Source organism: Lactuca saligna, chromosome 5 (assembly GCF_052625555.1).
Source record: "Lactuca saligna cultivar CGN05327 chromosome 5, ASM5262555v1, whole genome shotgun sequence".
Taxonomy (NCBI): Eukaryota; Viridiplantae; Streptophyta; class Magnoliopsida; order Asterales; family Asteraceae; genus Lactuca; species Lactuca saligna.
The window spans coordinates 1151462-1174741 of NC_136421.1; the positions used below are offsets into that span (position 1 = coordinate 1151462).

The following is a 23280-nucleotide window of genomic DNA, read 5'->3' on the forward strand; positions in this document are numbered from 1 at the left end:
AGAGGTACCTTTAAAACATATCACATAACATGGTAAGCACGAAGCTTAGTGAGTTCCCTAAAATACCACACATATCTCATTAGCCTCTCATGGCTATGATCAAATAAGACCCTTCGGTCAATGTGTCTTAGTGGGACCCTCCAGTCCTACAACTCGGGTGGACCCTCTGGTCCTAACTCGGTAAGCTCAAAATAATACACATCACAAATCACAAAGACATAATGCAGGATATCACAATACTCAATATAACACATAAGATCCTCCGGTCACACAAAGATTACCACTCTAGGTAAAGTATAGTGAGAAGACTCACCTCGTAAGCAAGCAAGTAATAATCTCGTACACGAATATCAAACTAGCCTCCGCCTAACACATAAGATAATAATCTCTAATTAACACTTAAATCACAACTCGAAATAACTAGGATATTCTCTCTCTCAAACTATTGAAATGGGTAAAAGACCATTTTACCTCCCCATGGTTCCCATACTCCCTGCCTTGACGAAACCCTAAAGTCAACAGAAGTCAACACTCGAGTCAACTGTCCATGTTGACCTGACTCACCGAATGCATCTATGTTACTCGCCGAGTACCCCGTATTCCTTCAAAATATCATGAAAACCCAACTCAACTCGTCGAGTTATCACGCCAACTCACCGAGTTACCCATGTCCAGACTTATCAGGGAAAACCCTACCCGACTCGCCGAGTCAGCTCTTTGACCCGTCGAGTCCATTAAATCCAATTCTCATCTAGATGTTTTAAGGCAGATCTACCACTCCAAACTCTAGATCTAGCCTCCCAAGGGTAGAATGTCATGTAAAGCTTCGATCTTTACGTTCATGCATGACATATTTGCTTCATAATGCCAATAAAAGCTCTTACTAAGGTGTTTAAGCACAATAACTCTTTTATGGCTGGATAAAGCTAGGACCTTTGGACTCTATGGACCTCTCATGGTCCAGATCTGATGTCTATGCTTGGCAAGCACAAGTCATACCACGTCTCAAGGAAATATGGAAAAAGCCCCAAAAGTTCCTCATTAACAAGATCTACACAACATGATGAGCAAGGTGATGACTTTTACCTTCCAACAGAAGCTCCAAGTGAATGAATACTAGATCTCACAGCCTTTCCTCGTTCCTTGCTGGAATCTCACTTATTCTCTTCCAATGATTCACCAAAACACTCAAATATTAGCTGTATCACTCTCTTTTCGCTCAATTGTAAGCCACACCATCTGTGATGATGAGGTAGAACGGGCGACGAGAGCCAAAGCTTGCTCCGACTGTGTGGATTTCAACCAAAGAAGAACGTAGCGATCTCGTTTTGATTGGGTTCAGTTGAAGCAAGATCAGTTTTCGTGACCGGAACAACACAAGTTTCTGGTGGAGGATTAGGGTTGAGAATATGTGTTTCAAGATCAAACGTTTCTAGGGCTGACACAATATTTGTCTTCCATAAGGAGTAGTTTTCTTTGTCAAGTTTTATACTTACAGATGGTATTTGAAAATTAGGGAGAGAGTTGAAGTGTGCTAATGACAGTATTCATGCCATTGACGTGAATTTGTGAAGGGGAAAAAGAAGGGCTAGAGCCAGTGGCGGAGCCAGGACCAAAATAAAGGGGTATCCCAATTTTTTTTAGGGTAATCTAATTTTTTTTCCCGGGACTTGGGTTTCCCGGGTTTGTTTTTGGTTTTAAACCCAAATCTTAATTGAATCCTTAGCTAACCTCAAGTCTTGTTATATAAACATGAAGTTGAAGTATATTGATACTTGAATCGATGTGGGACTCAAAGTAGATATCAAATAAAGCATGAGCATAAAATGTTTATATAATAGAAAAAAATGGCTGAGTTTACATGTGTTTAGTGATGTGGGATAGAATAGTTGGGAAAATAAAACAAAAATAAACAAAGAATATGTAAAAAGCAAGAATAGAACTCGAGACCTTTGCTTGAATAAGCCAACACCTTAACCAACAGATCAATTGTAACGCATATATATACATTATACCGAATTTTTTTAAACAAAAATTACACTACCGAAAAAAATTTGAAGGGTATCCCGGGCTACCCCGGGATCCCCTTGGATCCACCCCTGGCTAGAGCTCTAATACCATAAAAGGGTATTGATTTATTTTTTGTTCCTAAAAACAGGAAGGGTCGACAGTGAATCCAGATGCCTTCCAGCAGCAAATCCAAAATAATTCAGAGATGATGGCCCAATTGTTTCAGGTGGTTGGTTATAACTTATATAATAATTCTCAAATATTTGTATAAGAGTTTTGTGACCTTTAAAAAAAAAAAAAAAAAACAGAACGATCCTGAGTTGTCCCAAATCATTCCTGGAAACGACCTAAATAAGTTACAGGGCCTCTTAAGAAAGCGTCACCATTAGATATCTCGCCAACAACAAGAAGAGATGGTAAGATGCCCACTTACATCATATATATTATCCATTTATATTTTATACAACCAAAAAAAAGAAATTTTTTTTGTCATCTTCTGTTTTGTCCTACACATATACAAGGCACTACTTTATGCAGACCCTTTTGATGTGGAAGCACAAAAGAAAATTGAAGCTGCAATCTGGCAGGTATATATATATATATATATATATATATATATATATATATATATATATATATATATATATATATATATATATATATATATATATATATATATATATATATAAAAGTTAGATGATTTTATAGAAAGGCGTGCATTGACGAGAAGTGGGCTGCTGAACTAGAACCCTGAAGCTTTTGCAAGAGTGGTAAGTAAGTATTCAAATTCACAGTTAGAATTCAAAAAAACATGTATGTTTGAGAATCAAACTTTCAGGTCATGCTTTATGTGGACATTCAGTTTCTTATTAAACTGAACATGCATTTGTATTCACTCTCAAGCGGCTTGATTCAGGCCTTTGTGGATGGATGGTGGGGCCCAATCAATCATAGTATCAAAAGAGTGTGCTGAGCGTTTGGGGTATGTGGCCTTTGTTCTGATTAAATACATATTAATGTAAAAAGAATATAACTGAAAAGTTTTAGATTGCTGAGGCTTTTGGATGAGCGATATAAGGGCATTGCTCATGGAGTTGGATTCTCCAAATATGGAATTCCTTTTTGAATTAGATATGCTTTGTAAGCACCAGGTAACATAAGAGTTGCTTTTTAGATTAACGAATAATTATATCCATATTCTCATAATAATTAAGTGGGCACATGCAGTGCATCACTGATTTGAAAGATAATGTGTTGAGAGTTGGGGGAGGAGTGGTTGCTGTGAATCTTAATCATATTTACATGTATGTAATATGTAATGTATTCACAAGTTTTGTTGTATTTGTTGTAAACTATAACAATAACAGAAAGGGACATCCCACGTCATTTCCTAGAAGAAGAGAAGCAACTAGAGGAAGCTTCTACCCAACTCCATAAAAATCTTTTTTCCTTGTAAATTTCAGGGTTCAGTAGAGAGGAGTAACAATCACCCCAACACCATCTGCATCGGGGGTTGGTCAATCTTCAGGTTAGTAAAGGCCTAGCCTTGTCAACCACTAAGGTCACTTAATTATTTAACTTATGGGTGCCTTGTTTTAAAAGCAATGAACTGAGCTCAAGTGAGTATAAATCAAAGATTTTGTAATTAACACTGCTGTTTTGGGCATCCTGCCCTTGGACATGTGAGTCTAATATTTATATACAGTTTTTAGAAGCATCATAATAGCATATGATGTGAAGTATATGGTGTGTGTTTGTGTGAGTGTGATTTCAGGGAGGTGACTTTGAAGCCAAAATTGAGAAGCTGGTTGAGCTAGGGTTTAGTAGGGAGGCACTTATACAAGCTTTAAAGTATTTTGATGGCAATGCAGAACAAGCAGATCAATGTGTAACATCATCGTAACATTATCTTTATGGATCGTTTTTGCAACTTGCATGATTAAAGTTGTTGCTTTTGTTATTTTTTTTGCTATGATTACTAAACCAGACATGACTTTCAACAAAAAAAAAAAAAAAAACAAAACAAAAAGAGGAAACCAATTCATCCCAATGTCCAAGCTGGGGTTACTAGTCAAATCAGTTCACATCCAATGTTTTTGGACATAAATCACAATGTATCTTTGATATTTGTTATCCAATTACAACCAATTATTAATATGCATTGAAAGCAAGACATGGCATATAAGGCTCTCAAGAACATAAGTGTCTGATTTCAGTCTACAACATGCAAACCAACCAACAGCTGTATCTGGAATTTTAATGTGTGTGAATATGGTACAGCACAAAGCATACAGCTACAGGTTTTATAGCAGGTGCAAAAGAACAAGAGATTTCAACAATTTTTTCCATATGATAAAGATAAAATTATAACCATAAAGTTAAAGCTGAGAATTCAATAAATCGATGACAATTTAAATTTGCTTACAAACCACCCAAAACTGAAAAGGATGCATGATCCTATCTTGTTATATATGTATCAAAAAGAAACATACAGATAGATGGATAGATGAGATGGAAGTTGGAAGTCAAAACCTCTCAGCTAATCTTGCAGTAACAGCTCTAAGTTTTGAATATACTTTCCCTGCAGGGGATCCTAAGATAAGGCTGCACAAAGAGTCTCTAGCAACTTTGATGTTGGCAAAGGATCCCAATATGTGAATCTTTGTGTCTGCAATAACAATCCGAGTCTTTGTTGAATTCTCAATTGCAAATTTGGTTTTACCTCCTTTACCAGACAGCCTTCCAATGGCACGAGACAGATGCTCTCCTTTAAGGGTCTTAACATCTTTAATCTCAAAGGAATCAACATAAAGCTCATCCATTCGCAGCAATGCAACTGCATCTATCACATCAAAACCAAGCATGAAAGCATGCACAAAGTCTGCACACTTTTGAAGGTTACTAACATCTGGGGTGTCACGCCTCGTCATCAATTCAACATTTCGTGTCTTCACATTCATTCGGATGTCAACCTTCATCTGCTCATACACTGGACTGTATATGTCCATCCATGCTTTCTTCAGTGGGGTATACCTGTGTTTTGGAACAGATATTTTCCGGAACTGAACTTGCCCATCCGATATCTCATGAGCTGTCAAAGCCTTAAACTTGGGCTTTGCTACAACCTTACTTTCACTTTCTTCTACTTCCATGGAACTTGTCCCTTTGTCCGTTTGCATCCTGCACCACCTATAAACCAATACCAGACACCAGATACAAGTAAACAAACTATCAATTTTCATTCCAAACCCTAAAAACTCATGAGCATACACGTTTATGTTTCAAATAAAATCGACTGAGCACATAATAACACATACTTGGAATCGGATTTATGGTTTCTGGTAGATTCATACTATCAAATATATAACGAGCGAACCAGAAATACTTACGGGATTTAATGCGATCGACGAGAGTTAGAGAATTATGCGGCAGGGGGTTCAGCAGCTGTGAAAAGGTTGAGGGTTTTGGGAGTTGAAAACAGACGAATTCTTTGAGGGTTTCTGGTATTAGGTTATTACTTATGTCTATATAATGGGCTCTTTTAAAGCCCAGTCAACTTGAAAGCTTAATGGGTTGTGTGTTTCGGTTTGTGTTTGTTACTTCAATCTTGTTTTTACTAAAATCTTTTATCTTTAAAAAATACATTCTCGTAAGTCGTAAATCGATGATTTAAACCAGAAAATCATATCCAAACGAATCAAATGTTTTCATTCTGCGCGTTATAAAAAGATTTCAAAACCAAATGAAGATGGTTATCTCGGTTCTGTAAGAAACTCAATCATAAGTTTATGTGTGGATTGTCGAGGAAAACTTCGGAATGATAATCTACCCTAATAAATGAAAATGACTTTGCCACATGTTATTCTTTTATAATTTATTAGTCACATGTCATTTTGTCATAATTTGAGATATATCTATTTTCCATTTGTCATTATTTTAATTTTAATTTTCAATATACCATTAATTTGGTTTCCATAAATTAAACCTACCATTAATTTTAAATTTTAAATTTTAAATTTCAAATAAATTTACGGTTTAAACTTTTATGTTTAACATTTTGTTATAATTAACCCGTGTACTACACAATAAATACATAATTTTTATTTCTTTATTTTTTGCATGTTTTTTTCTCATAATTTTCACTTATGTCAATTTCAAATTCAAATAAATTTCTATTTAATCGTTCGTACTTAACATTTTGTTTTAATCAACCCGTATAATATACGGGTCTCACAACTAGTTGTTTATATAAAACTAATCAACAGTAGTTAAAGTCTTGAACTATATTAAAATTAAAGTAGTATATTGAAGTTTATTTTGGAAAGGGAAGTGATTCGTACACAACATTTTTTTATCATACACAACAATTTATGCATTATAGAGTTGTACAATACAACACTTTAAAACATAAATTATTGTGTACGGAAAAAAAAAGTGTTGTGTAGGAATCAGTTCCCTTTTGGAAATACAATCTAGAGTGATTAATTAAAGATCATGTGCGAAGGTTTAAAAAAAAACATTTTAATTTTTTTTTAAAATTTATAACTACAATTCATTAATACTACGATAATTGTTATACCAATAATACTTAAGAAAACATAAATTAAAGTCGAAAATTACTTGTAATTGATATTGAAACTTTGCATTAATTGTATGATTTTTCGTTTTATATATATATATATATATATATATATATATATATATATATATATATATATATATATATATATATATATATATATATAGAGAGAGAGAGAGAGAGAGAGAGAGGTAAATGTTCAAATAAGAACAAAAAAAAGGTTAAGAACCGTAAGAACTTCTAATTTTAGATGTTTATAAAGGGTTTAGGGTTTAGGGTTTAGGGGTTAGGGTTAAGGGTTTAGGGTTAAGGGTTTAGGGTTTAGGGTTTAGGGCGTTTATAAAGGGTTTAGTGTTTAGGGTTTAGGGTTTAAGGTTTAGGGTTTATGGTTTATGGTTACCCTAAACCCTTTATAAACATTTAAAGTTAGAGGTTCTTACGGTTTTTAATCTTTTTTGGTTCTCATTTGAACCACTCCCTATATATATATATATATATATATATATATATATATATATATATATATATATATATATATATATATATATATATATATGTATATATATATATATATATATGGAAATGATCAAATGAGAACACCTAAAAGATTGATGCGAGAACACTTCTGGACCAATCATTTTACAAGGGTATATTAGTAATTGCGTGTTTAATATAAATTATAACAAATCTTAATCTCCTATATTTTAGCAATATTAAATACAGTTACTTAAAATAATGGTTTAACCGATTTTTTTTAATATAGGACAAAAATAATTTTTATTAATTTTTTGTTAAAAAAGTTATTTTTTTATAAATTTATCATTCATCAGATATTATATGTATAAAGATTGAAAAAAACATTTTTTTTCTTTTGCATTCATAAATGAACGAGAAAATACATTAAATTAATTTTTTTAAAGAATTTTAATTGATTTGATTATGTTAATCATGAAGGATTATATGTAACAATAAAAGATGGAATGAGTAAAGCATCATAAAAAGAAAATAACTAAAAATAAAAACTCAATTCAATCGTAATCATAAACGTATAAAGTACATTTACCAATTCAAAAAACCAATACATTTGGAATCAATAATGAATAAAGGAAAATGTAAAGATTAAAAAAAATCTAGTTTAGTTGTAATCACAAATGACTGAAGAAGATAAAAAATCCAGTTTGCTACGATTTTTGTTGTTGCTACCAGCACACACAAAAACAAAGAAGGATTATTGTTATTCTCGGGTTCACACCTGCAAAATCATGTTCAAGGATAAATAAGAAAAAAAATCAGATAATAACGTTATGGATCTTCACTGATTCACAAACGAATATATATATTTGTCTTTTGATGGTAGAGAAAGGAAAACACAAACCTTATATCTTTCATTTTTGGTGTAATCATATATATAAAAGTGCAATATTTTACTAATAAACTTTTCAATTGACCGGTATTTCCCAAAAAAAAATAACTATGAAAATAACTTTTTTAGTTTTTACCATATACCTTATAATGAATAAAGATTTATTCATGTATGATGATAACTAAAATCATGTATGATGATAACTATAATCATGTATTGAGACTGATGAATAAATTGAATAGAGTTGCAAATCATAAATGATTAACATTGATGAAATAAAATCTTTAAGTTTTTATCTCCATTTCATAATCATTAATGAATTTTAACATATTTATAATTGAATAGGATTGAAAATAATATAAACTCTACCTTAATGACGGTTTCTGTTTTCTCTTTCTTTTTAAGCAGTTGCAAAGTTTCCTGCTTTAGAACCTTCAAAAGCTCATCTTCTTCCTTCTTAGCATTTCCAACTTCCTCTTCTTTAATCTGCTTGTAGACGTCCATTTCTTGAGTATATTGCTTGTTCTTCTTCTTTGCCACTTTTTTATAACCTGCTTTTTGCTTGTCTGTCATGTTCTTCCATTCTTCTTCACATATTTTAGCAATCTACCACCACCAAGTTTATGAACCAAACTCATTAATTAGTTCATTATAAAAGAACACACATTTTATACTAAATAGATTTTCAAACTCAAATTACCTCCACCATACTCTTGCTTTCTGCAATAAGAGCAGCTCTCTTCTTTTTCATAAACAAGAAATACGCAGACTCTGGTCACTTTGGCTTCAATGGATCTTTCTCCTTCCTGTACGCAGAAAATAAATCCATAAACCATAGTAATCTTCAAGAACTCGATTCTTGGAAACGGGTTACCAAAAATTTTGATTTTTTCTTTAAATCTTGAAAAGGGTATCAAAGAACTTGATTTTTTTGTTCAAATATTGTAAAGGGCATCACGAGACTTGAATAAGTAGATAATTACTTGTTCTTTTTGTAATTTCCCTCTTTTTCTGCTTCTTGTTTAAACTGCATGTATTGTTCAAGCAACTCCATAGTTGTCTTCTAATTCTGTTCTTCTTCCAAAAGCTTCATAGCTTCACTTTCTCTTTTTTCATTATCTATAATTTTTGAATAAGTAGCCTTCTCAATCGGATACTTCTCTTCGTACAGCTTCTTATCTTCGGGGGTGAGTGCCTTCCATTTCGTCCCCAAAATGTTTGCGACTTCACTGAACTCTGCTTCTGGATTCTCTTTCTTGACCTGTAAAAATCATAAAAACCCCCATGATGTTATCAATTTAGCTAAGCTTAGATGTTTTACCAACAAAATATAAGATAAAGTTAAAGAAAAAGGATTGATTCTTGCCTCGGTCCAATGATCGTTACATAATCTTCATATTTCACAAAAGATCCAACACTTCAATCGCAAATCTGAAAAAAAAAAAATCGAAAAATAGGGTTGCATTTTTTTTCTTTGCCTCTGTTCTTTAGTTTTTTTTTCTACAAAAACCCTCTGTTCTTCAGTTCTTACACCCACCTTTAGGATACAAAAATCGTTGTTCCTCGATCCTTTTTATATCAATTTTAGGAGAAAGAAACATCCTAGCCCTGTGATCGAATGAGCGTAAAAACACACATAACCATCCCATGTTCATCATCTTTCTCCTTGACATGTATGAAGAATAGTAGAAAATATCGTATTTATCTCTCGATTTTTAAGAGCTCTTGGGAGATCATAACTATACACACAACGGCGGCTGGAATGAGAGGATGTCGTAGGGTTTTGTAAAATGCAGAAGAAGGGGGTAAAGAGAGAGAGAGATAAAGAGGGAAAGATAGAGAAAGAGAGATCATAGGAGTTGCTAAACATAGGTTAACAATCAATTACCATTATACCCTTATGACAATTTTAAAGTAACACTTGAATTCCTATAATTTTAAGAATTTACATAAATGACCCAATCGATAATTGCCTTAGATTTAGTTTTTTAAATGGTTCAGATCTTTTCTCGCATTCTCAACCTTTTAGGAGTTCTCATTTGATCCTACTCATATATATATATATATATATATATATATATATATATATATATATATATATATATATATATATATATAAACAATTGGACCCTTGATGACTTTAGGTTTGTGTGACCGCTCATCTAGCACACCCCTTCAGGCCATCCTTTTTGTACCTAATTGGTAAGAGTAACGTTCTTTGTTTCAAGATGAGTTTACAAAGTTTTCTAGGGAGAGAAAGCTGTATCTGGTAGCTGAAACTTTTGATGGTGAGACAAAACTCTCTTTGGTGGCGGAAAAGTTTTGCTAGTGAGAGAAAGTTCTGATGTAACATAATACTTTAGTTGTTGCAGAAAACATTGTCAGGAAGGAGGAAGTTGTTGTGTGACGTTTTATGATTGGGTGATAATTAAAACATCTCTTTTATGTTATAATTATGGATGAGCATGACCCATCAGAATTAAGGTTTCTCATGATTGTTTATATATAAACACACTTCTCCATACATATTCTTACATAAAAATTTCAAAAGAGCAAATCATTAGGACATTGAGAGTACATCATTTGGAGTAGCTTATGAGAAATAGATTTTCTTTTGTTTGAGAGTTCAACTTAACTTTTGTAAGTGACTATAATTTGTTTTGGAAGTTTAATAAAATCATCTCTCTCTCTCTCTCTCTCTCTCTCTCTCTCTCTCTCTCTCTCTCTCTCTCTCGTCCGTGGACGTAGATCACTTTGACCGAACCACATTAAATATTGTGTACAATTTTTTATTTTAGTTTTCAGAAGTTTTACCAAAGTTCTCTTATTATTTTGTCTGAAGTACTTAACTTGTTTGTTAAATTTCCAACAAAATGGAATCAGAGCTCTTCTCTGAGCATTGACAAGTGATATCTCATTACCAACACCCAACTTGTTGAATTAAATGAATTTGATATTTTCAACCACGTTGATATTGATCGTTATTAGTGTCATTTGTCAAGTAATTGATTTCCAGATAAAATGTTAAAAAGATAATAACTCTTTCTAAAATTTCCCTTTATATAAGCTAATTTGATCCCAAGGTAATGCTTCTTTAGGAGTTAAGGGTAGAGCCCCTTATGCTGGTTATTTGTTTTAACAATAAAAGATTAAGAAAAACCAACTAGCAGGGAGCTAGAAAAATAAATTACAAAGGAATGGGCATCATTGGGTTTTGTAACCACAAAGTACAAATTATAGAGCGTTTTTTAATCCTATATGTATACCACTTAAACGACTGGTGAACAATTCTCCCCAAAATAACATTCTTCTCATTCTTGTGACTAAGACTCAAAGTGTCACCTCTTCAATTACCATTTAAAATTTGGATTGTCATGTGTCAAATTTTATGAATTATGATACCCAAACATATGATAAATATACAAATTATGGGAAGTCAACTGACAGTATCCAGTTTTTAATTATCACACACACTTTTTTCTGTCCAACGTCTAACAAAAATTTCGTAATTATACGGTTTTTAGCTAATGGAAGTTAAGGCTCCTGTGACAAAACAACAAAAATAAACCATAAAGCGAAGCTTAGAAGCAACTGCAAACAAGCGAACAACACAAAGATTCATGGAATGTAACACATAGGATCAAGAATGATGAAACAACATTGATCATCATGTCCTAATGTAAGCACGTCAGATAGATGCATCGAAGTTCAAAGTTGGTAATTAATACAAACTTATAAACATAACAAGCTGCTCAGCGTGGTTCCTTTATATTTGCTTGGAAAAAGAACACACACACACAAAAAACAAATGATTTGCATTTTAATCCAAACAAACAAAGCACAGGTGGTAATGCATGAATCAGTAGATAAACAAATTAATAATGGATCGGAGTTTCAGAAACCTTTCCAGACAGAAAGAATTTCATTTACAACTTCAGCTATGAGTTCCCTATCAGCATATTGTATAAATGCATTGAATTCGTCTATAATGTCAAAAATCTTACCAAACTTGACAAGATACTCAAGGCATCCGAGCTTGAGCATTGGCAAACGATAAAGAGAAGCGCTCTGAAGCCTCTCAAGAACGTTGTTGGCGTAAATATCCTGTAACAGGCTTTCTTGGCATGCATCTTTGAGATCTGAAACATCATACTTGTCAGCAGCTCTGAGAAGATGGAGTCTGTGAGTGAGAAAATCTTGGTAATGTATGTTAGCGTATATATAGCTGAGAAAAGCTTGGCAAGCTTGAATGGACATGTCAGAGATGTTTATGGCAGACATCTCTTTCTCTTTCAGGTCGTGGGAGAACATGCTTCGAAAGACCGGTGAACGGGCTGCAAGAACCGCCCTGTGGGCCCCAATGCTTCCATCCGAAGCACGGATGATGATATCTGTGTGGATACTTTCTGATAACATTCGCCCAAGAGAAACAGAGGAAACTTCTCTTTTGTTCTGTTTCTGTGGGTGTGGGAAGCCTTCACTCACACTCCAGATCGAACATACTTCCTCGCCTCCCTGTTTGTTTGTTACATAAACGTATATAAAATGTCAGCTATTCTACCAATTGGAAGTAGTTAGTTTTCACTTTTCATATCGTACAGACTTTGAGTGAAGTAGTTTTACCGACAACTAACCTAGCTATATGATGATGATGATGATGATGGTGATGATGATGATGATGATGATTATTTTAGTCTAAACTTGACCTTATAATTAAGTTATACCACCAATTAATTAATAGGTGAATTTAGCTAACTACGGCTACAAGATGATTTTAAGAAACAGTAAACTAGATTAATAGTATATTGAAAAAAGAAAGATGAATGAAGTTTTACATCTGGAGATGCAGTCTTGAGATCAAGAAACTCAACATCAATGATGAATCTCCCGGTCAATGGAACCTCAAGCACCCAAATAAAATCCTCATCACTTTTCAGCGGCTTATCCCTAACTTCTGCATACATAAAATAATAAAAATAAAGATCATGATATTCATGTGGATCTTTACTTTAAATATCATTATTATTAATTATCAAATAAAGTGCGTAAATAGTAAACTTACCTGGATGAACCAAAGTCTTGCGGCCTCCCAAAAAGGATATTATACGAATGTCGAAGGAAGCAACCGGATGACCGTCTCCAGCTAACTTTGGTATCTCTGGGAAGAGTTTAATCAACCATATTTTTCGATTCTTTTCCACAACTAAATGCCTTTCATTTTACAAAGTTGCAATAAACAAGAATCATTAACATCTTTCCAAATATTAAAACTGCATTTATGATTCCCTGGCTGCATTTGCTTTTTTTTTTTTTTTTAACCATTATATTTGAAACAAGAAAACCACCACCACGCAAGAAGCTAGGAGGGGCGAAAAAACCGAAAAGGAGTTACAAAGCCTGAGAGATAGTTACAAACAAACAAATGGATTAACACACCAGTCAACCCATTTAAAACAACATTTTGACCTCCTGTGTTTCACCCATGTGTATACTATGGATTTGATGCTCTCAGCCACGTGAAATCCGAGATTTTTTAAAAACCCAGTCCCTTATTGTAAAATGGTGGTGTTGATTGAGAGCTAAGGGAGAGGAGCTGTGGAGTCGGATAATAAGGGGAATACACAACTTAAAGAACAAACCAGATGATGTTCTTTCCACCGAATTGGTAGATACTTCTTGGAACAGCGGAATGCATTCTTAAACTTTCAATACTCTGTTTTGTTTGCTAATTAAAGATTGCTTATTCATAACAAAAGAACAAAAATCACAGAAGCCGGTATTATTCGGGTATTTAGCGAAACTTACCAGTTCCAGTTGCCGATCTTGAAAGGATCGGATTTTCGGTAAGAAAAGCCAAAATCATCGATACGCCATTGAGCGAGACGGGACGTGGTATCGACCCGGTATGCAGAGTCCGTCATCCTACCGAAAGCAAGCGCCACCGCGATTTCATGGAAGCAATCGAAAATTCCATCCAACACCAACACTCCGTGCTTTCCCAGGATTGCTAATGATCACACACACACACGTGCTGTGCTTGCTCAAAAAATTTAATAAATTTACAGGCTGAGAGGGATTATGCTCGACTTCCTTGCGGGCTTCGAGCACGCAAAAATCTTGATTAAACTTTTACGCCATTCATTCCTGCCTTACTAACCCAGCAAGGAAGATGATGGTAAATATTTCTTTGCACTTCAGGCTGTGGTCTTGCGTTTGGGTTTAATCTTCTTCCAATCTTCTCATTTTAAAGCATTCCAAAATTCCAACAAATTTTAGATTTAAAATATATATGTTTTCTCTTAAAGTATAAGATATTTTTATTTTATGTTAAAAAATAGATACCGATGTAATGAATATGGCATACTTATTAAATGAAAGTTTTTCCATAAGTGGCCGGTGAAATGTTTAAAAGGTCCAAAAATAATGGGCAAAATGGGGTCATATATATATATATATATATATATATATATATATATATATATATATATATATATATAACACCGTAAATTTCAAAACAATTTTTTCAATTTTTTTTTTATAAAACATAAATTTCAAAACATTCAGAAAACAACCATTTTCAATCGTTCAATCCAAGTAATACAAAATCCTAAAATCTCAAAATCATAAATCCCGTGCGTGTGTAGTGATCAAGCCGGCGCCTTCCCGCGGTCGTCACTAGTACCTGAAACAATTAACATCAAACACTGTAAGCACAAAGCTTAGTGAGTTCCCCAATATACCACACATAACACATATTAGCCACTCGAGGCTATAACTCTATGGGTCCGTGCACCCAACTCTGTGAACCCTCAGGCAATGTTTTAAAACCCGGGTTTTTAGTTGACCCGGTGTGATGACCGGTTCACGGGTCAACCGGTTCAACCGGTTGAACCGCCGGGTCAACCCGGTTTATGGTCTTTTTCTATTTCTATATATTTTTACTTTCATGTATAATGCATAAACATATAAAACCAATAATTTGATGTCCACAAAGTTTAAACATTGAAAAACATTGAAGAAACCGCAAACGACTCGTTGTTTTGGCGTTCGCTACTTGTATCCAACCATCCAAACTCTATTGAAACGGGTCAAACCGGTTTAACCGGTTCAACATAAGCGGTCGAACCGCGGTTTAGGGGAAACCCGGTCGGTTCGATCCGGTTCGTATTTTTACAAAAAATAGGTCTAATTTGACCCGCCTTCTGCCCCGGGTCACGGTCCAACCGGTTGAACCGGCCGGGTCGACCCGGGTTTTAAAACATGGCCCTCAGGTTCAAACTCTGTGAACCTTACGGTTCTAACTCTGTAAACATGCACAACATAAATCACATAGAAATAGTGCAGTACAACACATAACATACATAGCATACAAATACTCTGTCACATAACTCTGGTTACCTACTCAAGGTAAAGTATAGTGAGAAGACTCACCTCGCGTATCTCGGAATCACTAGCGCTCGATCTCCCGAGCTATCGTCCTCCTACAACACAAGCATATCTCTACTTAATACCACCTTGATCCTGGCTGACTAACACTACAAAGTCAAACTAGTCAACTTTGGACAACGGTCAAAGTCAACCCCTGACTGACTCTACTCACCGAGTCAACCCGATGACTTGCCGAGTCCCCAAGCTTAGAACTTCCCTCAATCCGCGACCTGACTCGCCGAGTCACCCCGAGACTCGCCGAGTCCAACAACTCTGAGTCCACTCGCACCCAACTCACCAAGTCATCCCTTGACTCACCGATTCTCGACTCAACCAGAAAATATTGGGACTCTTCGACAAGACTCGCCGAGTCCAAGAACAGACTCGCCGAGTCTAAGGCTATCTTCAACCTACTCGCCGAGTTGTTCATCCAACTCGTCGAGTTCCAGCTCATCTTCAAGCAACTCGTCGAGTCCACCCTTGTGACTCACCGAGTACCACTGGTCTGAATCCATACAGAAGCGTTCCAGGCCATGCAATTGATCCAAAACATAAATCTAGCCTCCTACAACCCATCCATCACGTAAAGTGGCAAACTTTACGTGAATCCAAAGAGATCTAGGCCTTATACACTTTAGAGCTAGGGTTTGGGACATGATGGCTTCACTAAGCACTCAAACACAGGGACTTTAATGCACTCTAGACCTTCCCCATTCCAGATCTGAGGTAGCAACCTCAGATCTAACCTCCAAACTCCAAAACATACCAAGATAAGCTTCCATAAACCCCAAAATGATGAATCCATAGAGTAACAGCCCAAGAACAAGATATTACCTCAAAAGAATGCCCCAACTACAATGAAACTCGAATCCAAGCAAAGCCCCTTGCTCCAAGCCTCCAAACTCCCAAGATTTCTCAACAAATACCCTTCAAGCTCCCAAATGCACTTTGATCCACACACACATGAATACTAAGGGTTTATGGACTTGAGGATGAGTAAAGAGGCTAGGGGAATGGATGTTAAGTTCTTTATATAGGGCTCAACCCCGAGAATTAGGGTTTTCTCCACTCAGCACCTACTCGCCGAGTAGGCCACTTGACACGCGACCAAAGTCGCGACCCTACTCGCGACCCTACTCGCGAGTCCATCCATGACTCGCCGAGTTGCCTTTCAAGATTTACACTTTTAACCCTTCAACTCTACTCTTGATATTTCGGGGTGTTACAATTCTCCCCCACTTAAATTAGGCTTTGTCCTCGAAGCCTACGAAAACTCATCTCCAAAAATACTCCCACAACACGCCACCTGGCCTTCACCGGACCGGGTCCCTCAAGGCATACCCATCGAAACTCGAACTCACTTTCTCTTTTCTTGCGGTGTCCTGACCACCGTCTCAACCCGGGTACCAGCTTTACCCTCTGATATCCACACACAACAACTGAGTAATTCCCATGATGCATCACTGCTCCAAATCTCAACAATCACTCGACCCATATGAGCTAGAAAACCATGAACCACCGGATCCCTGATCCGAATCCCACTCTATCCATTCCATGCTGACCGAAAGACCCATTCTTCAATCTCAGAGTAACTCCCACGAGTCCTCTTCTTGCAATCACACGCACATGCTGCACTAGTCCTCGCACTCTCGAGTTAGGAAAACCCGTCACACTGATGACATCTCTAACATCCCCAAGGGGAACCACCACTACACACACGACTCCCGGATCAGAATCAAGCTGGGAGTCCCAGACTCAATCCCTGCATCCATCCTGAGACTCTTGGCTCTACACCCGCGGAATCCCTTCCGCGTCCTCAGCAGTCACCCCAACATGATGTCATTCCATACCACCACCGCAATCACGCTGCTCAAAGACTACCGATCTAATGACACCTCCTCCCATACAACAGCTCAAAGGGTGGCACACTGGTGCTCAACTTATGGTTGTTGTTGCAGGAAAGCTCTGCCAAGGGCAAATACGTGTCACAACTCTCTCCGAAATCTATTATATATATGCCTGAAGTATGTCCTCGAGCGTCTGAATCGTTCGCTTGCTCTGCAGTGTCCTTAGACATCACCAAGGTAAACTCCACCTCATTTCTCACATCCCTCTTCGATACTGAACACCAGATCAGCTCTTGGCCCCACAGCTGAACCTCCAAAGGTCACACATATCATGACCCGAGATATCACACCAACTTCCTCCCTTTGACAAATATTCCGGCCCAGTGACACGCAAGTCACTAAATTCTCTTCTCCTCATACGAAAAATACAATCCGATCGAAGATTGAATCAACTCTGACCTCTGGAGTCTGCTGCACATATCTCCTGCGCACCTTGCTGAATCTCTCGACAGAGGCGGAGGCCCCAGCCTCGCCCCGGTTTAACCATTAGGCTCCGAAATCCAATATTAGGGCTACTCAAGCCTAAAACTCCTCTGCATCGTACACTGATCAGAGAACACTCCATCATCACACTCTCTTGCTGTCTAGCGAGTTCTATGGCTTCTTGCAATATCACGACAGCCTCTGACTAGTGAGTACTACGATTCCTCGTAGCACCACAACGCCAACCGACTAGTGAGTACTACGGCTCCCCGCAGTACCACGACTCCCCCTTTCTAACTTGTGAGTACTACAACTCCCTGTAGCATCACAACACCCTCTGAATGGAGAATACTACAGCTCCCCGTAGTATCACGACTCTCTCTAGCTTGCGAGTACTACAGCTCCCCGTAGCATCACAACACCCTCATTCTCATTACAACGCCACACTATGCTCACTAACTCATGCACCGAAGACTATCATAGGTAGTTACACACTAGCCCCAATATGCATTACAGACTCTAGCGGCAACCGCCATACGCAGAACCCATCTCTGCAAAGATCCACTTCCTTAAATAATTCCCTCTTGATGACAATACGCGAAAGGCTCCCACTGGAACCCTAGATACATGATACATCACTAGCCGCTTCAAACTCAAGACTCTAAATAACTCCGAAATCAAGACGCTATACGCGGAAACCACGGAACACCATCATCGAACATCACAATGTCCTGCCTCTACCACTGATTCTCCTACTCCCAGCACCATACATATACAACAAAACATTCCTCTGAGCCTCATAATAATTCTTCATTGTACCCAATGCGCAACTTCAGTGTATCCAAACACTCACTTGGAATACAAAGAAAGCGCTGATGCTTCAGAACACACTGATGATCCTCCGGAATCCTTTCCTCTATTGCTCAGAATCCACGCAAGAATACACATATCGGCCCGGAAGTTGGCTGCTCGATGATCTTCTAACCACCCCAAAAAGGCATAAACAATCCATACTTCGACCCAGAAGTTCTCGACTACCCATACTGTCATCACGAGCCTTCCACTTGAAACGACCCTGACCACCGCCAGATTCCTGTCCATTCACCACCTGCTGTGGAGACGCCCATCTCTCTCTCAGACATATACCACCTGCATTTTCTCGCCCTGCAACTTTCCCTGATCACCAATGACCCTGATCCCATGAATTCAAATTGCAGGTTCCTGTATTCAACCCCTAACCGCTCTTGCACAAATCTCTGGTTCCCTCAATAAAATGCCCGGTTCTCCCCCACTAAGGTTCGAACCGTCCCCAATTGGCATACAACCATCCTGCCAATTATTTTTACTAGCAGAATCGCACCTGCCCCTGGCATGTGCTGCGCAACGCCCGAAAATCCCCTTTAAGGAAATCAATCGATCTCATGGACTCTAAACCTCAGATGAAATCCTCAAGAACTTTTTGTCACGATGGCCTCTAGTCGTTCCAGGTCTCGTACCAATCCAATACCAAACAACTCAACTGTCCAATAACATCACTGACCCATAGACTGAACCACAAATCATCATACTCCCCCACCTTGACTCATCAACCAATGCTCCAACACATGGATCGTCCCAAGAACAGGGACCTACTCCCATATTCAATACCCAACATAGATCGAAAATCACTGCACTGATAAGCTCTACTGGTCTCCCCACTGATACCACTACAATACGCCCTATTATACTCAAATAGGTGTAACGTGGTCCTCGACTATCTCAGTCCTAACTGACTATCTGCTCATGATAATCACTGCCTCGCGGCACACATGCTACCTGATACTCTGGAGGGAAATCATCATCAATGACAACCTGCAGGGTTTACCCCCAAACCCAAAACTTAAACATCATGCCTCTCATGTTTCGCACACGAACATAAATAACACCACTCAGGTCATAGAAGGTGACATCTCCTCTATCGATTGATTGCTCAACTCAGACCGAAATTTTCTCCTCCCTTTGACTCCATACCAAAATACTCTAAAAGGCTCTCAACCTCCCTCTCAAAGGACGCCTCTTCGAACTCAATCATGGCCCACAGGCCTAAAACCCATAGCATCCAATCTCTACCTCATCAATCGAGACCGGATAACCGGAGAACCATAAGAATCATTCACTACGAACCATGGTACCCATCCCATGACATTTCTTCTCAATATTCTCTGGTGTATGGTACCCGAACCATAGCATCAATCCTTCATCTGCTCCGATGTATGGTACTCGAACCATAACATCACTCCTCAATCTGCTTCGATGTATGGTACTCGAACCATAGCATCAATCCTCCATCTGCTCCGATGTATGGTACTCGAACCATAACATCACTCCTCAATCTGCTTTGATGTATGGTACTCGAACCATAGCATCAATCCTTCATCTGCTCCGATGTATGGTACTCGAACCATAGCATCACTCCTCAATCTGCTTTGATGTACAGTACTCGAACCATAGCATCAATCCTCCACCTGCTCCGATGTATGGTACTCGAACCATAACATCACTCCTCAATACGCTCATTAGAAACTTCAGAATACCCCCTGTATCAAGTATGGGTCCTTTGCTTTCAGTAGTACGGGCCCATACTACCTGCCACATCCACCCATACTTTCCACACGGACTATCCCAGAGCTCCTAAGTAGCTGCTCGACCTTCTCGATCCCCAATTCCGTCGCGTGCTTGCTCTCCAGCGAAATTCTCTACTCTGCCAACGCACTCATCTGGCTATAGATACTCCCTAGGCTCTTCCTAGATTCTCACACTTCTCTGCCATCAGCTGCTGAAGAGCTCCTAATGATGCTAGTCATCTACCTCCTGAATATCGTCATATTCGCTTGGTAGCTGACTCCCATCATCGAGAGTTCCACAAAGCACGAAGCAAGCAGCATTCGAGCATCGAAGGATATATATAACTCACTCTGGGTGATAACTCCGCTTGCTCAGCTCATCCCCGAAAGTACCACCGAACTCTGCAACTCTTCCCCTCGCGGGTTTTAATTACTCCTTTGCTAAGTACCACGGTACTTATCTAGGTATCTCCCTTAAATTACTCTTCTACTCGAATCCCCTCAAGGATTCCAACTAAATATTCTCACTCATCACATACTCAAAATCACATCGCATAAAACAGCAATCCCTAGGCTAAGGCATCACAAATCAGGCCACTCTAGTCCTAAGATATGGAATACCTAGCCTGTCTCTAGCACGCAATAATATCTCATAAAGTGCATCATAAATATCTCATAACACCAAAGTAAGGGTATTTTGGGGATTCACCGTTCGGGTGCTGGCTGACCGTACACACCTTCCACTCTGCTTGGTTCCAAAACCTCTTTTTCTTTCTAGAACATTTTAGTTTTGTTTGATAATTTCTCAAATCCTCGGTTTGAGTTCAAATACGCCCAAAGGTGCATCCGAATCCCTCAAACCAAGGCTCTGATACCAAATTGTAACACTGTAAATTTCAAAACAAATTTTTTCAATTTTTTTTTATAAAACATAATTCCTTTAATATTCAGAAAACAACCATTTTAAATCGTTCAATCCAAGTAATACAAAATCCCAAGATCTCAAAATCATAAATCCCGTGCGTGTGTACTGATCAAGCCGGCGCCTTCCCGCGGTCGTCACTAGTACCTGAAACAATTAACATCAAACACTGTAAACACAAAGCTTAGTGAGTTCCCCAATATACCACATATAACACATATTAGACACTCGAGGCTATAACTCTATGGGTCCATGCACCCAACTCTATGAACCCTCAGGTTCTAACTCTGTGAACCTTACGGTTCCAACGCTGTAAACATGCACAACATAAATCACATAGAAATAATGCAGTACAACACATAACATACATAGCATACAAATACTTTGTCACATAACTCTGGTTACCTACTCAAGGTAAAGTATAGTGAGAAGACTCACCTCGCGTATCTCGGAATCACTAGCGCTCGATCTCCCGAGCTATCATCCTCCTACAACACAAGCATATCTATACTTAATACCACCTTGATCCTGGCTGACTAACACTACAAAGTCAAACTAGTCAACTCTGGACAACGGTCAAAGTCAACCCCTGACTGACTCTACTCGTCGAGTCAACCCGATGACTCGCCGAGTCCCCAAGCTCAGAACTTACCTCAATCCACGACCTGACACGCCGAGTCACCCCGAGACTCGCCGAGTCCAGCAACTCTGAGTCCACTCGCACCCAACTCACCGAGTCATCCCTTGACTCACCGATTCTCGACTCAACCAGAAAATATTGGGACTCTTCGACAAGACTCGCCGAGTCCAATAACAGACTCGCCGAGTCTAAGGCTATCTTCAACCTACTCGCCAATTTGTTCATCCAACTCGTCGAGTTCCAGCTCATCTTCAAGCAACTCATCGAGTCCACCCTTGTGACTCGCCGAGTACTACCGGTCTGAATCCATACAGAAGCGTTCCAGGCCATGAAATTGATCCAAAACATAGATCTAGCCTCCTACAACCCATCCATCACGTAAAGTGGCAAACTTTACGTGAATCTAAAGAGATCTAGGTCTTATACACTTTAGAGCTAGGGTTTGGGACATGATGGCTTCACTAAGCACTCAAACACAGGGACTTTAATGCACTCTAGACCTTCCCCATTCCAGATCTGAGGTAGCAACCTCATATCTAACCTCCAAACTCCAAAACATACCAAGATAAGCTCCCATAAACCCCAAAATGATGAATCCATAGAGTAACAGCCCAAGAACAAGATATTACCTCAAAAGAACACCCCAACTGCAATGAAACTCGAATCCAAGCAAAGCCCCTTGCTCCAAGCCTCCAAACTCCCAAGATTTCTTCAAGAAATACCCTTCAAGCTCCCAAATGCACTTTGATCCACACACACATGAATACTAAGGGTTTATGGACTTGAGGATGAGTAAAGAGGCTAGGGGAATGGATGTTAAGTTCTTTATATAGGGCTCAACCCCAAGAATTAGGGTTTTCTCCACTCAGCACCTAATCGCCGAGTCCATCTTTGGACTCGCCAAGTAGGCCACTTGACACGCGACCAAAGCGCGACCCTACTCGCCGAGTCCATCCATGGACTCGCCAAGTTGCCCTTCAAGATTTACACTTTTAGCCCTTCAACTCTACTCTTGATATTTCGGGGTGTTACAATATATATATATATATATATATATATATATATATATATATATATATATATATATATATATATAATGTTTAAAAGGTCCAAAAATGGTGGGCAAAATGGGGTCTTTTATATATATATATATATATGGGGGAGAGTTCATGCGAAAATGTAAATAATTTGCGAAAACAAATAAAATTCCTCAACTTTATATTTTGAATGAGAATCCATACAAACTTTGAACTATATAAAGATAATCGATTATACATAAGACATTGTTTCATATTAGCAAAACATGTTTTTTGATATTTTTATTATGAAAACTTGAATTTAAAAGTGTTTAAGGTTGTAAAAAAACAATTATTAAAACAACTTTTAAATCTATATTACCATAACA

The 23280-nt window shown here is 37.8% G+C and overlaps 2 protein-coding genes and 2 pseudogenes across 3 annotated transcripts; 1 reads left to right on the forward strand and 3 right to left on the reverse strand.

Moving 5' to 3' along the window:
* Positions 1–1171: 1171 nt before the first annotated feature.
* LOC144997205 (protein DNA-DAMAGE INDUCIBLE 1-like) lies at positions 1172–3970 on the forward strand (annotated as a pseudogene).
* A 413-nt stretch (positions 3971–4383) lies between these two features.
* LOC144998849 (RNA-binding KH domain-containing protein) lies at positions 4384–5532 on the reverse strand. Its single transcript, XM_078958581.1, has 2 exons — positions 5400–5532; positions 4384–5199 (listed from the first exon to the last, which is right to left on the reverse strand). The coding sequence occupies exon 2, from the start codon at positions 5187–5189 to the stop codon at positions 4536–4538; it is 654 nt and encodes a 217-aa protein (XP_078814707.1). The 5' UTR covers positions 5190–5199; positions 5400–5532; the 3' UTR covers positions 4384–4535.
* A 2303-nt stretch (positions 5533–7835) lies between these two features.
* Positions 7836–9625, reverse strand: LOC144997213 (high mobility group B protein 6-like; annotated as a pseudogene).
* A 2125-nt stretch (positions 9626–11750) lies between these two features.
* On the reverse strand, positions 11751–14205 carry LOC144997323 (BTB/POZ domain-containing protein At1g55760-like). 2 transcript variants are annotated; one of them, XM_078957196.1, is made up of 4 exons: positions 13758–14205; positions 13015–13163; positions 12788–12903; positions 11751–12467 (listed from the first exon to the last, which is right to left on the reverse strand). In XM_078957196.1, the coding sequence occupies exons 1-4, from the start codon at positions 13871–13873 to the stop codon at positions 11847–11849; spliced, it is 1002 nt and encodes a 333-aa protein (XP_078813322.1). In that variant the 5' UTR covers positions 13874–14205; the 3' UTR covers positions 11751–11846. The 2 variants fall into 2 exon arrangements, with proteins under 2 accessions (XP_078813322.1, XP_078813321.1); XM_078957195.1 differs by having other exon boundaries at positions 12788–12906; positions 13758–14203.
* Positions 14206–23280: the final 9075 nt, after the last annotated feature.

Coding starts and splice junctions, on each gene's coding strand:
- LOC144998849 (XM_078958581.1), bottom strand. CDS start 5,189: ATGCAAACGGACAAAGGGACAAGTTCCATGGAAGTAGAAGAAAGTGAA.
- LOC144997323 (XM_078957195.1), bottom strand. CDS start 13,873: ATGACGGACTCTGCATACCGGGTCGATACCACGTCCCGTCTCGCTCAA. Junction 13,164..13,757: donor AAGATCGGCAACTGGAACTG/GTAAGTTTCGCT, acceptor GTAAAATGAAAG/GCATTTAGTTGTGGAAAAGA. Junction 12,907..13,014: donor CAAGACTTTGGTTCATCCAG/GTAAGTTTACTA, acceptor TTATGTATGCAG/AAGTTAGGGATAAGCCGCTG.